General features: G+C 53.3%; 1 protein-coding gene across 1 annotated transcript; it reads left to right on the top strand.

The window, feature by feature from the left end:
• Positions 1-814: 814 nt before the first annotated feature.
• Positions 815-4,783, top strand: AP5B1 (adaptor related protein complex 5 subunit beta 1). The gene is made up of 3 exons (XM_037053230.1): positions 815-1,531; positions 1,897-2,062; positions 2,163-4,783. Exons 2-3 carry the CDS (start codon positions 1,913-1,915, stop codon positions 4,653-4,655), a joined length of 2,643 nt encoding a protein of 880 aa, XP_036909125.1. The 5' UTR covers positions 815-1,531; positions 1,897-1,912; the 3' UTR covers positions 4,656-4,783.
• The last annotated feature ends 10,414 nt before the right edge of the window (positions 4,784-15,197 follow it).

The following is a 15,197-nucleotide window of genomic DNA, read 5'->3' as shown; positions in this document are numbered from 1 at the left end:
ATGTGCAGTTATCAGCACCCTCTGGGCCTCAGACAGGGAAACCAGACAGGCTCCCTCCCAGGGCTCTCATCCTGGCCTCTTTCATCTTAGGCTTAATTAGCCAGGACGCCCCACCCCGCAGCCTCTCGGGCGGGAGTCATCACTCCCATTTTATAGAAGGAGAAACTGAGGCACCTAGAGGGAAGTGGTTTGGGACCGCCGCCTGTGAGTCAACTGTGGAGTCAAGGTCCAGGGTACCTGGGACCGGGCTTTCCTGCCGGACCTGTCCCTCAGGGTGGATCCTTGTCTCCATCCCTCTGGCGCACAGATAGCCTCTTTTCCAGCCAGCCCTCCACTTCTACCACCGCCCATCTGGAGGGCAGCAGGATGGGGTAGGGAGGGAGGGACCCGTGAAGCCTGTAGGAAGGAGAGAAACTAGTTGGCAGCTGCTAGCATGGGGGCTCAGGTCTGTTTCATCTTCAAAGCCTGCTAATTAGAGCCAGAGGCATTAGGCCAGCCGGCTGTGGGGTCTGGACACCCGCAGTTCTGTGCCCTGGAAACCTGTGGTCACTGGGGCCTTGGCAGCCTGGGTCCCCGGCCCAACACAGGCTGCTAGGGAAGCCCCTGGCCCATCTGTCTTGGCACCCCCATAAAGCCTTGCATAGGTTTAAGAGTGTTGGGTTCCTGCACCGCTTGGCCTCAGGTGTTCTCCGTGGAGGCCTAAGTTTTCCGTGGTACTAGGCATGCCGTTCCATGACCTCATGACAAGGCAGCCCTGCCAGTACGCACGTCTGCATTCTATTGTTTTCTGGCTTCACCACGGTTTATGGTCTTGTCCCTCCAGCTTTACCCTGGCCTGGCTGCCGCGACCATGACCTACCGTCGGTGCCGCCTATGGCAAAGGTCAGCAGCTTCCTCCCGCTGTGACCCGGGCGCCAGGTCCGCGCCCCCAAGCCCAGCGGGTTGGGGGCCCGGGCCCGCGTCAGAGAAGCGAAGCCAAGCCCTGAGGCACCTGCCCAACCGGTTCTGCCAGCGCCAGGGCGCGCGCTTCCCGCGGGCTCCCTGAGACCTCATCTTGCACACCCCCAGCGGCTACTCTGGGAGTCCCATGACCTGCACCCTACGCCCCCCCCCCCCCACTACAGGCCGCATGCGGCTGGAGTAGGGTGCAGTGCGCTCGGAGGCCAGCGCGAGGCGCGCTAGTTGCCCTCGTCGCCAGCCCTGCAGTCACTGTCGCCCAAGGGCCCTGGGATTGCAGGTTGCTCGTGGGGGGGCCCGGGCATCCGGGAGCGGGGACCATTCAAGTACACCGCCCCTGCCCGCGCCTGCGGCGGTTTCGGGGAACGGGGGCCTGCACGCAGCGGGACAGTTACTCAGCCCCAGCGAAACCGGCGAGTCGGCACCTGCCGGCGGGTTGAGAGGAAGGCGGTGGCCCCGTTACCGCCCGGCCCCGCCCCAGCCCAGCCTCCCACGCGCCCCGCGCCCCGCCCCACGCCGCCCGCCCGGAAGGAGCCAGCTGGCTCGAGCGCCGGCGGCGGCTGAGTCAGGCAAGGTAAGTGCGGCCGGCCCGTTACCGCGAGCACTGGAGACCAGGGCGGCGCTGTGGTTTCGGTGCCGGCCTCCGGCGGGCGGTATAATGAGCTCTCGGCACGCACCCCGCGCGGGCGGCCCGCCCGGTGCCCCTGCTCCTGCTCTCCCGCGTTTCTGCCCTTCGGGGATCCTGGCGGCCCGCCCCCGTGTTACCCTCGAAACCTTTCGGTTTCATCTCGCGGCTCAGGCGCGGGGTCCCCGCTGGCATTTGCGCGTATCCAGGGGTGGCTGAGATCTGCAAAGGGCCCTGGAGTGACAGTGCCTCCTTCGGGGCTGGCTCGTCTTCAAGGCCGCCGGACTGAGCCCTCCTCTTTCCTCCCTGCAAAGATCCGCGTGCCTGACCATGGGGCCTCTGAGCCGGGAAACCTGGGCCCAGCGCCTGGGCAACTTCCGGGCCAGCCCATCTGCCTTCATGGCAGGTCCTGAGGGTGAGGATCTGGGTCGTGACCTGCTGAACGACCTGAGGAGTGAGAAGCTGAGCGAACAGACCAAGGTAGGCCCTGCACGCCCACCACACCCGCCCTGGCCCATATAATAGTCACCTGAAGCCAGTGCTCCCTGAACTTCATCTTCTCCAAATTTCCTACCCCCAGGTTTCCTTGCTGGCCTTGAGCTTGGAGTACCCAGCCCAGCTGTGGCCAGATACCCCTGCAGCAGAGGCAGCTGCCACCTCCCTGTTGGATACCCTGGTCCTTCTACCGCCTCGGCCATCAGCTCTGCGGCGGCCCTTGTTGCTGGCAGCAACCACAGTCCTGGTGGCAGGAGGTGCCCTGAGCCCCACCTCGGGAGCCTCCCTCCGGCTCCTGCCCCTACTGCTGGGTTTGGCTACCGGCAGAGATCTGGGGCGAGGCTTTGGTGCCTCCTCGGAGCAGCGACCCCTGCAGGCCACCGCATACGAGTGCCTGCGGGAGCTGGAGAGCTGCAAGCCTGGGCTCCTGGGGGGCTGCCTGGGACTGCTGCGGGGCCTGCTCGGGCAGGAGGGCCTGGTGGGCCCTATCCAGCCACTCAGTCTGCTGCTGGCACTGGCCCTGCGCAACACCTTGGTGATACAGGCTAGGACCAGGGCCAGCCTGCAGGGCCTGCTCACAGTCAGGGCTTCTCCCACTGCAGGTGGCCCCTGGAACTGGACACTCGCTGAAGAGGGTGGTGCCCACCTTCAGCCCCAAGTGCCCAGTTGGCCTGCAGTTGAGAAGGAGGAGTGTGGCCTTTCAGCGCTCAAGCCCGATCCTGAAGAGGCCCGGGAGCTGCGGGCTGCAGTGGCCCAGCTTCTAGACACCTCATACCTGCTCACTCCTGTGGCCCAGGCCCAGCTCCTATGGCTTCTGGGCTGGGCCCTGCGGGGTCTGCGGGGACAGCCACCAGTGCTCTTCAAGCCGCAGCTGGTACGGCTGCTGGGCACAGCACAGCTGACACTGCTGCACGCTGTTCTGGCCCTGAAGGCGGCCTTCGGCGAGGCCCTGTTCACAGCCCAGGACGAGGCCCTGCTGCTCCGCCGGCTCACTGTGGCCGCCCAGCACCCAGCCCTGCCCCTGCCCACCCATCTCTTCTACCTGCACTGCCTTCTGAGCTTCCCAGAGAACTGCCCGCTGGGCCCCGCGGGTGAGGAGGCCACCCCACTGCTGCTAGAGCCCCGGCTGTGCCGTGGCCTTCTACCTAGTCTCCTTCATGAGCCGATGGCCCTCCTGGCCCGCCTGCATCTACTGTGCCTGCTCTGTGCTGAAAATGGAGAAGAGGAGGGGAGAGGCCAGGGCCAGAGTCCCCGGCACTACTTGGAGGACCTCCTGGACGGCCTGCAGCAGAGGGCAGCCCTGAGTGGGGGCCCCCGGGCCTTGGCTACACTCTGCTTCCAGGCCTCATACCTGGTTGCTCACTGCCTGGCCGGGCAACCCACAGTGCTGAAACCCTTGACCCACGGACTGGCCCAACTCTACCGAGCCCGGCCTGCTCTGGCTCCCCATTTTGTTGACTTCTTGGATCGGGTGGTCCCTGAGCTGGGGGAGCCCCTGAGAGTGGTATTGCAGCAAGAGGTGGTGTCCAGGCCGGGTGGAGATGAGGCCCTTCGTTGGCACCTGCAGGTGCTGGCCAAAGTGGCAGACAAAGATGCCCAGAGTGCCACCCTCAGCTTCCTGCACGCTGCAGCTGCCCACTGCACAGACTGGGGCCTCCAGCAGGCCCTGCTGCGGGCCTGCCGGGCCCTGCTGCGGGCTGGTGTTAGGGGAGGTCTGTCAGACTTGCTGCAGGCCTTGGCCCGGCAGCTGGAGGACCCTGATGGGCGGGACCATGCCCGCCTTTACTACATCCTCCTGGGCCATCTGTGTGGGCCCAAGCTGGCAGTGGCCCTGGGCCCCTCACTTGCTGCACCTGCACTGGCCTCTTCACTGGTGGCGGAGAACCAGGGCTTTGCCACGGCGCTGATGGTGCAAGAGGCCCCGGCCCCAATTCGGCTGAGTGTGGGGCCCTATAGGGTCAAGGGCCCCACACCCGTGCTACAACTCCTGGTGGAGGTGCTGGAGCCGGTGTACTCTCTGGAGCTGCGCTTCCGAGTGGAAGGACAACTCTGTGCCCCCCTGGAGGCTGTCCATGTACCCTGCTTGTGCCCTGGCCGCCCCACCCAGCCTCTGCTCCTACCCCTGCAGCCCCGGCGCCCAGCTCCCACGCAGCTGGATATCCGTGCTCTTTACACCAAATCCACTGGCCTCACGTGCTATGCCCACCTGCCACCCCTGCCTGTGAAATTTGCTGACCTCTTCCTGCCTTTCCCCCCGCCCCCTCAGGGGGCCGGGCTGGGCTTCTTTGAGGAACTCTGGGACTCCTGCCTGCCAGACGGCACTGAGAGTCGCCTGTGGTGCCCTCTGGGACCACTGGGGCTTGAGGCCTTGGTGTCCTGTCACCTGGAGCCCTTCGTGGTGGCGGCCCAGCCCCCCACTAGCTACCACGTAGCCATCCGCCTCCCCCCAGACTCGAGGCTGCTGCTGCGGTTGGAGGCAGCCCAGGAGGACGGAGTGCCCGTGGTCCTGCGGACCAATGACTGGACAGTGCTGCCTCTGGTCGGGGACTACCTCCGGGGGTTGGCAGCTGCTGTCTGACCCTGGGCTGGGCCAAGCCAGGTGGGAACAGGACTGTCGCCCTTGGAGGGTCCTATGTAAGAGGGTCAGCTGAAGACCAGGACACAGTCCTATGGTTCTTTTCTTTTAAAAACTACGTTTGCCAGTGACCCTCATGGTTCGTTATCTTCTGGGCCTTAATCGGGAGGACCACGGGGGTGGGGTCAGAGGCTCCAAGGAAGCCTTTGGAGTAGGAACCCCAGGCCGCAGGGCCCCAAAGTTCCTTCCTGCCCAGGAAGCAGGAGGAAACAAGTCCTCATCTCTGCTTCCCAGGGGGTCTGGCCTTGCCCAAAGCCACCCAGCAGTTTAGGCGCGAGCCTGGTGCTAGGTTTGGGCCTCGTGGCCTGTGGGCCAGTGCTTTTCAACTCCTGAGGTTTGCAGGGCCCCTGGCCCTGAGGCGCTTAGACTAGAAACAGTGAGGAGGCTGCAGTGGCCTCTTCCCTGGGGAGGGAGGCTCCCTCCAGCTGGGATCGGAGCCAGTTCCAAGAAGGGCCTGCTAGCAATGGTTTTGGATCTGAGAGCCCCCCCCCCCCCACATGGTCCAGGCTGAAACTAAGCTGGCTTTTCCTCGCCCCAACTGGGATCCTAGGAATCTTCCCAGATAAGAGTCAGCCCCTCTAGGTCTTACTCCAAATACGTAAGATACTCCGGATTCTGATGTATTGAGGCCAACTCTGCTGCCAGACACCAGGCTGGTGTTTTTCATACACATTGCCTCATTTTATCCTTGCAACAGCTTGGCAGGGCCCCAAAGATGAGGAAACCTGCAGGCCAGAGGGGTTGAGTGATTTTCCAATAGTCACCCATCTGGTTGGTGATCATGTCTTGTCGCCCTGGAGCAGGTTTCTGTTATCACACTGTCAGAGCAAAGCTCTGCACAGGACAGAGAGTCCCCACCCTCTGCCCGGCCGGCTCCCCCCGGAGGCCACAGGGTGGCAGTCAGCAGTGCTGAGTGGCAAATGGCCAGAGGCTTGGGCCTTACGGTCCTGGAGGTAGGGCCTCTTCTGCTTCCTGGGCTCCTGGCCTGAGGGTTCCCATGGGCTGACCAGTCTTACCCCTCCTGGCGGGCGGGCTGGGAAAGGGAAGAGGGGCCCGGGACAAGTAGGGCTGTTACGGGTCAGGTGGTCTGTCCCAGGCTCGAGCCCCAGCAACAGCTCGCTGTGTGATCTGGGCAAGCAGTCCAGAAGCACTCGGCTCCAGGAAACCAACTTCTCCAGCTGCTTGTAGCTGAAAGGGATTTAAGGTAGAATCAGGTCCTTGGAAAACCTCTGGGAAGGCTGGAGAACGATCCTCCAGAAGGGGAATCCAACCGCTGGGACTGTTGGATTCCAGAACGTAGTGCCCTGCCTGCAGTCTTGCTCTCAGCACCCAGGAAGCTGGGCCTAGAGCCTGGGACACAGGGTGGGCACCCCTGCAAAGCCAGAGACCTGAGGCTGCTGCAGAAAGACGGGAGCTTCCACAGCTGGTGAGCGGCCGCAGCTTCGTCCCCTTCACCCACGCTCAGAAGCATCTAACGAGTGGGATCTATTTCCCAAGCAGACCCCTAGTGGCAAAGGAGTCTGGAAAGTGTACTTGTTTTCTTCTATTTTCTAAAAAGATTTTACTTATTTTTAGAGAGGGGAAGGGAGGGAGAAAGTGAGGGAAACATCAATGTGTGGTTGCCTCTCATGCGTCCCCTACTGGGGACCTGGCCTGCAACCCAGGTATGTGCCCTGACTTGGAATTGAACCAGTGACCTTTCACTCTGTAGAACAACACCCAACCCACTGAGCAATGCGGGCCAGGGCTTGTTTACTTCCTGACTTCAGATGCAGGAGGTGGAATTAATCCTTTGTCCAAGATTAAGATAGCCCATGTAAGAACTCCCTGGCCATCCTTTCGTCCATCCCTACTCATCTGTACCTCCATCCCACTTTATCCCCCCATTCTTCTTTTTTTTTTTTAATTTAATTATTTTTCAAGTACAGTTTTCTGTCTATTACTCCCATCCCATCCCACCCCCCGTGCTCCCCCCTCCCTCCCATTTTCACCCTTCTCAGTTTTTGTCTATGTATCCTTTATATATGTTCCTCTAAATCCCTCCCCTATTTCCCCTGAAATTCCCTCCTCTCTCCCCTCTGGTCACTGTCAGACTGTTCTCTATTTCAGTGTCTTTGGTTATATTTTGCTTGCTTGTTTGTTTTGTTGTTTAGCTTCCTGTTAAACGTGAGATCATATGGTATTTGTCCTTCAACACCTGGCTTATTTTACTCAGCATAATGCTTTCCAGTTCCATCCATGCTGTTGAAAAAGGTAGGAGCTCCTTCTTTCTTTCTGCTGCATAGAATTCCATTGTGTATATGTACCATAGTTTTTTGATCCATTCATTTACTGACGGGCACCTGGGTTACTTCCAACTCTTGGCTATTGTAAATTGTGCTATGAACATTGGGGTACATATGTTCTTTGGGATTGGTGTTTTAGGGTTCTTAGGATAAGTATATGCCCCCCCATTCTTCCAGTGCTGGGTACCAGGTGACCTCTAACCCTCCCACCCCGCCAACCACAAGTATGCCCACAGTGGACATTCTTAGAGGCCTATGTGACAGCTTCCCTCGGGTCCCAACTAGAAGCAGAGTTGCTGGATCGCAGGGCTTGCACGCGCTTCGTTTGACTACGACACATGAGAGTAGTTACAGTTTGTAGCTTCACATCCTGAATATGGGAAGTCGTGCGAGGAGGTAGGGATGGGCACTAGGTGAGCTGGCCACAACACCCACCACAGTTCACCCCTTCGCACACTCAGTATCCACATACCTCTGCTCGCACTTAAACTTGCCAAAGACCACAGCAACAACAGTTCGCTCCTGCACAACTACCCCTCCTCCAACCAAACTGCCCCAAAGGAACACCCGAAGCCCCTCAGTCACTGTCCACCTGTGTGGGTGTTGGCAGTGTTCACCAGTTGCTGGTTCCTCGCGCACCCCAGGCGTGTTCACAGCCTTCACGGTCTGGAGGCCAGGCCTGGCCACCAGACCAGCTTTAGCCAATGAGACGGGAAGGGTGTTGGTTCTGGGGCAAAACCTCCCTTGCCGGCGCTGGCCTTCCAGCCCTCCTCCCTGCCTTGGCAGCTGTGGGGCGTGCACACCTTGGTGCTGAGTAGCTTAGTCGTAATCTCACTGTGATCGACAATAACAAAGGCACTGGCTTATTAAGTTAGCCATCGATAACACACACGGTATGAAATCCGGAAAGCCACGGGAAAGATATTGGTTAATCTACACCTTACTTGAAAGGAAGGAAGCATCACATGACAAGGTGACAAGTTACAAGGCCATTAATCAGGGCTTCCAGCTTTAGCAAGTAAAAATACACAGTATGCCCGCTTAAACTGGAACTTAAATAATCTTTTAGTGTAAGCATGTCTCAAACATTGCCTAGAACAGGTGAAACATTAGTTGTTTCTCTGAAGTTCAGATACACTCGGGCATCCTGGTTTTTCCATCTGTCACCCCAGAGTGGCACTCAGCTAGTTTCCTCTGCCACCCGCTCCGTGTTCCTGTTGCCCTCCAGGGTCTCGACCCAGTGAGGCAGCTTCCATTCCTGAAGGGTCTGAGTTCCTGCTAATCCTGCCTCTCCTGGGTCTTTTTAGTTTTCACGAACATTATCGCTCGGCCTGGCAGCCCTCGGAGATGTCCCAAGGAGCTTCACAGGCACGACACCAGTCCTTGTGTAGGAGCAGCGATCTCCTCCATGGCCATCGGGACCCATCGCCCTTTTAGAGCGGTCGGTTCTGAGGCACGAAGATGGCAGGTTTCATGGGTGGACTGGAGGCGCACAGGGAGTCCCCCCACACTGCCCAGTCTGGGTTTGCTGGCTGCGCTTCTAACTTGTTTTCCTCACCCCACCCCACAGTCTGCGAGAGATGACAGAAAGGGACAAAATCTGGATGGGGAGGAAGGGAGCCTGCAGCCAGACTTGGACCCTTCACCGCAGGAGTCAGGGCAGTTTTGTCTTTAAGAGCAATTCCGTCTACAACCGAGATGCCTGCCGGGAAATCGCTGAGGCGAGAGTGTTTGCACATCAAAGAATTACCCACACAGTGTTCACACATCCCTATCGGGAGGTCACGGGGGCTCTGGCAGTGCGGGCAGCTCTGCCGGCCCCACAGCGGAGGCATCGAACAAGGCCACGGAAACATGAGAATCACAGATCTAACTTTTCAAATGCCCGTAGGCCCAAGTGCAGGACAGGTAAGACACACCCAAACCTTGCTCCTTGGCGCTCAACTGAAAAAACTGGCCCCCTCCCCTGGCCAGCCCCTCCTACTACAGGAGCTGGGACCTCAAACTGAGGAGCCTCAGACTCCAACCTCAGACTCCCAGACCCTGGAGGCGGTGTCCGCCAACACCCTAAAGCAAGCAAGGGGCTGAACGCCCAAGCCCCTGGGCGGCTGCGGGATGCACTCCAGGTAACAGTGAGGACCAGGTAACAGTGAGGGGGCTCTTCTTGGTCTAACACAGCACCAGACAGACTGAGTCCACCGTGAGTCTGAAATGTTAAAAAGTGCCTGAAGGGTCAGGGCTTGGACTACGGGGAAGGAAGGGGGTTTCAGAGTATGTGTGGCTTGAAGAGGCAGCCTTTGAAACACATAATTTCAGTGGGAGCAAAACACAAAAAGGAAGGAAGAAGTCGTTTGGGTGTGAAAGGGGAAGTAGATGGAGAATTTCATGGTTCTGCAAGACAACAAAATCAGAGGACCTGCTCACCCACTCTGCAAACAAATGCATTCCGGGAGCTGGACTCTGCAGTGTTAACAGAAGGGGGAGCATTAAACAGGGACCTTGTAAACCAGCCACCGCCACAGAAATGAACGAGGTAAAAATGGACAGTTTCAGGAGGGTTACACATAACTCTTGCTCCCCGTCATTGTTGTCAATTTGGTTCAAAGAAACTCATAAAAATTCTCAAAAAAAGAAAGAAAATTGCATATGGATACATACAGAGTTATTGTAAAATACCAGAGTGAATTTCATTACTTAGCAACCACAGAAGATTCACACACATGCCCCTGGAAAAGCAGTCTGGAAGCAGGGCTGTAACTGCACACTAAACAGAACGAATCAGACTCAAAAGCACGTGAAGATACACACAACCACCTTGGATGAGAAATGTTAAAAAAACAGAAATAGACAAAACCCAGGAAGAAATGAACAAGAGAAAAGAGACACAAACAGGGTCTAGAAATAAAGATTACATTACAAGGTGCCCGAGGGCGAACAGACTGCAAGTATAATAGGGGGCATGGAAGAAAGACACAAGAACAATCCAGAGAATGAAAATGAGGCAAAGGAGTCTCAACTGGTCACAAGAATGTAATGGAAACAAGACAGTTACCGAAGGAACCACATTCGTATTGTTGTGTCCCTGACCCAGCACCGATGTTTAACATCACATTCTCAGAACACTTCCCCAGAAAGAAAAATCTGCACGTTCAAAGGGCCCACTGAGAACCTCGAAAAATTAACCCCAAACAATCAACTTCCAGACATATCCTCATAAAATTATAAGATTTCAAGATGTTTAAAAGAAAAAACAACCTCAAGCTCTCTAGGCAGAAAGATCAAATAACTTACAAAAGAGGTAGAATGGTAACACACAAAGCAAGACAACACTGGAGCAGCATCTTTTAGATTTTTTTAAATTTTATTTATTCATCCTTAGGAGAGAAAGAGAGAAATATCAATGTATAGTTGCTTTTGGTGCATCCCCTGCTGGGAACTGGCCCCTGCTGGGGGGAACTGGCCTGCAACCCAGGCATGTGCCCTGACGGGGAATCGAACCGCGATCTTCTGGTTTGCAGGCCCGTGCTCGATCCACTGAGCTTAAGCCTAGATTTTTATATTCACGCAAATTGCCCTTCAAGTGCCAAAGCTATAAGGAACAGTTTTCTGTTTTTCAACAAGTATTAATGCACCCATAAGCCAATCTGATAGAGAATGCACTTCATCCAACTAAGAGATGACAAATACATATATATATGTATACAAATATATATATATATACTTCAATTCATAGATATAGATATATCATGATCTAAGACTAAAACAACGGTGGGTCTGAGGGTAAATGACTAAAAATATGCATCATCATAAATTAGAAGTAATATCACTAAAAGAGTGGGAGGAAAAGGGAGAAAGAAAGAGGACAAGAAGATAAGCTGACTGGTGGCTGTATAGGTGCCTCTCAGCTCCACATGCACTCTTCGCTGTCTGCGCTGTGAAAATAAATCTGGACCCTTTAATATCTTTGCCAGCTGCCTCATTATTAAGCTCTGCCGGCAGAGGGCGCAGAGGAGCCATTGCAGAATGGAGTCTTCCTTGCCAGTACAGGCGAGGAGACAAATCTGAAGCTTCTCTGCTACCCAAGTGTCCTCTGGCGGGAAGCAACTGCAGTAAGTGCTCATACCTTCTCCCGCACAGGCCCCTGCAGTGCATGGGAACCGGCAGTACAGCAGCCAGCCCAGGCCTGGCGCCCCAAACTCTGCTGGGATTACTTAAACTAGCCAATCCTAAACTATTTCTAACCCACCTTACTTTTCCCTCGGAAGATCCAATACATGCTGTGGCTATACTGTCCCCTCTCCTTTCTGCCACCTGACCAACTCCAGTGCTCACTCATGTGGCCCTGCCTGGCCGGCCATGCCTCCTGTTTCTGGGGTAACTGCAAGGAACATTGAACTTTTCTTTCAATGGCGTTGACCTCTCCCTGTCATCATTCAGTCACCTCTATAAATTAAAATTCACGGGTACAGCCCTGACTGGTGTGGCTCAGTTGGCTGGGCACCATCTGGCAAAGCGAAAGGTCCCAGTTCCGTTCCCAATCAGGGCACATGCCTGTGTTATGGGTTCGGCCCTGGTCAGGGTGCCTATGAGAGGCAACCGATCTCTATTGCTCTTTCTTTCTCCCTCCCTTCCCTTCTCTCTAAAAAATAAATAAATAAATCTTTTAAGAAATTCATGGCTACAGTTAGAGCAAGGACAGCTGCCTGAAATTAGTGAGATCTTGTCTTCCACTGATGGCGTAACTGAGTCTTCAACAAGCAGACCACTGTTCAGGCAAGCCTGCTGCCCCAGGGACAGGCTCCTGGTGAGGCCAGTGATGCCAGTGGTCATGGTCCCAGTCCCATTACTTCTTTTGTAACCAGAAGAGCTATCACACTAGGAAGCAGTATCGTGGGGCCATGAACATATTGGCTGAGGCACTGTAGTCAGGGAAGACAGCCATTTCCAGAAGCAGCGGCAGCAGATTCTGCCCCTTTCATAATGGAAGGGACCCGATGTGATCACCCTGAAACCGAGTGTCTGGCTGATCTCCTGGGATATATTCTGTTGTACGGAGAGCTCAGTGCTGGCCTCTCCTCTGGGACATTACCCATTTATCAGTGGCAGTAGTGAGATCAGCCTTGCTGAGGAGAAATGCATGTGGAGCTCCCCCAGCCTTACTTGCATCCCTCGCCCACGACAACATTTTTCACGAGCCTGCTGGACAATGACGAGCATGAATCAGAAAGGAAGCTGCTGCCTGTTACCTGCAGACCGTGCTCTTTGGTGAGCATCCACAAGTCAGTTAATGCTATACTCTGGACCCATTCCAAGAAGCCGATCAATACCAGAAATGAAAGAAGGATCATCACCACCGATCCCATGGACATGAAAAGGACAGTGAAATATGAACAACTCTGTGCCCACAGTCTGATGACTTCAAGGAAATGGACCAATTCTTTGAACGACACAAAGGCACACCCCAAAGATATTGCAGGTTTGGTTCCATACCACTGCAATAAAGCGAGTATCACAGTAAAGTGAGTCACAAAGATGTTTTGGCTTCCCACTGCTGGTGTTTTGCAAATAAAGTTTTATTGGGATATAACCATACGCATTTTACACATTGTAAATAATTTATTGTAATTATTTACAAATATGTAAATAATTTACATATTGTCTGTGCTTGTTTTTATGCTACAATGACAAAGTTGAGCAACTGTGATAGAAACAATGTGTGAGATTTGCCAGTCTGCTATATAATAATCAGAAAATAAAATGGAAAAAAGATCTAATTTGTAATAGAAGCAAATATAATCTATCTAGGAATAAGGTTTAAAATATGATAACTATTGTGTATGAAGAAAACCTCACAACTATACAGACATAAAGGAACACATAAGTAATTAGTATTATGTACCTTTTTAAAATACATTTTATTGATTGCGCTATTACAGTTGTCCCATTCCCCCCTTTTATTCCCCTCCACCCTGCACACCCCCTCCCACCTGCATCCTCCCTTTAGTTCATGGCCATGGGTCATGCATATAAGTTCTTTGGCTTCTGCATTTCCTATACTCTTCTTCACCTCCCCCTGTCTATCTTCTACCTACCATCTATGCTACTTATTCTCTGTACCTTTCCCCCCTTTCTCCCCACCAACTCCCCCACTGATAACCCTCCATGTGATGTCCGTTTCTGTGATTCTGTTCCTGTTCTAATTGTTTGTTTAGTTTGCTTTTGTGTTTATTTTTTAGGTTTGGTCAATAGCTGTGAGTTTGTTGTCATTTTACTGTTCATATTTTTATCTTCTTTTTCTTAGATAAGTCCCTTTAACTTTCATATAATAAAGACTGGATGATTATGAACTCCTTTAACTTGACCTTATCTGGAAAGCACTTTATCTGTCCTTCCATTCTAAATCAAAGCTTTGCTGGATAGAGTTTCTTGGATATAGGTCCTTGCTTTCTTGACTTGGAATACTTCTTTCCAGCCCCTTTGTGCCTGTAAAGTTTCTTTTGAGAAATCAGCTGATAATCTAATGGGAACACCTTTGTAGGTAACTGTCTCCTTTTCTCTTGCTGCTTTTAAGATTCTCTCCTCTTTAATCTTGGATAATGTAATTATGATGTGCCTTGGTATGTTCCTCCTTGGGTCCAACTTCTTTGGGACTCTGAGATTCCTAGACTTCCTGAAAGTCTATTTCCTTTGCCAGATTGGGGAAATTCTCCTTCATTATTTGTTCAAATAAGTTTCCAATTTCTTGCTCTTCCTCTTCTCCTTCTGGCACCCCTATGACTTGGATGTTATGTAGTAAGGGGTGAAGCCTTAGGTGTTCATGGAGGGAGGGGCAACCCACATCGCTGAGTTGTGACGCTGTACGTGGGGGAGGGGTCCGAGAGGGAACAATGGCACTTGTTCCACTCTCTACCGGATTTCAGTAACTTGCCCCGCTGCCCACAAGCACAGTGGGCCCTTCTACTGCTGATTCCTGGGTGGGTGGGTCTGTGTACATTCTGGGACCCCGTGAGTCCCTCCAACAAACTCTCCTGTGAGGCTGGGAGTTTCTCCCTCGGCCACCTCAACCCCCACAGGTGTTTTCAGTCAGAGGTTTGAGGCTTTATTTCCCTGCACTGGAGCCCTGGGTTGTGTGATCTGTCTCATTCCCCAGTTGTTCCTCCAGGTTTATCCACACGTGAATGTGGGACCACTCGGTCCACCAGGCACTGCCTTGCTGAGAGTCCTCCCTACCCAGCTGCTCATCTCCGCCCCTCCTTCGGGTCTGGGTGAGTATTTCTTCAACTCCTTGGTTGTCGGACTTCCATACATTTCGATTTTCTGGCAGTTCTGGTTGTTTTTTGTTTTTAAATTTTTTGTTGTCCTTCTTTTGTGAGCAGGCAAAGTATATCTACCTACGCCTCCATCTTGGCCAGAAGTTGGCATTATGTACCGTATGCTTGACAGAAAACTAAAGCAAGACTCTCTAAATTAATCCTCAGTACCCTCCAGCCAAAGACCACCAAGAACACATGTGTAGTTGAACAAATGGGTTCATTACTTTTGCACTGTGGGGCATCAGTAAGTGGGTGTTAGGCAGGATTTATAGGTGATTCAGGAGAGTTTAAGGAAGGAAGGCTTTACTCTGAACGGGATGCTGTCAAGAAGTGGAAGCATTTCTATGATGGAATAATGTGAACAAATCTTAACTAGACTGAGGCAAGTCACATCTAATCCAAGAAAGAGATGTTTCATCATTTCTGTGGTCTCGACAATGTTCATGCCTTGGTCTGTGTTCACATAATTATGGAGGGATCTTGTTTTTCTCTTGATCCCTCATGTCTGTGAAATTGTTTATGTTTAGCAAAATACCAAGGTAAGCTCCAGGTGTCTGGGGGTGTTTTTCTCAAATCTATGAATTTAATGCAATTTTAATCTTTTTAAAAAAAAACTTACTTACTTTTTAGAGAGGAGAGAGGAAGAAAGAGAGAGAGTAACATCGATTGGTTGCCTCTTACCGTGCCCTGCCCAGGCCAGAACCTAGGCACGTGCCCCAGTCAGGAATCAAACTGGTGGCCTTTCCCATTGCAAGATAAAGCCCACTTGAGCCACACCAGTCAGGGCACAATTTTAAGCTTAATTAACCGTTCATATTGTTCTATGAGAGAACTTGAAAAGCATACCTAAGGTAGGTATCTATACAAATATAAATATTTCCCTGACT

Source organism: Sturnira hondurensis, unplaced genomic scaffold (assembly GCF_014824575.4).
Source record: "Sturnira hondurensis isolate 20B ecotype Veracruz unplaced genomic scaffold, ASM1482457v3 Scaffold0007797, whole genome shotgun sequence".
NCBI classification, from domain to species: Eukaryota; Metazoa; Chordata; class Mammalia; order Chiroptera; family Phyllostomidae; genus Sturnira; species Sturnira hondurensis.
This window is presented reverse-complemented; position numbering and strand designations above follow the sequence as displayed.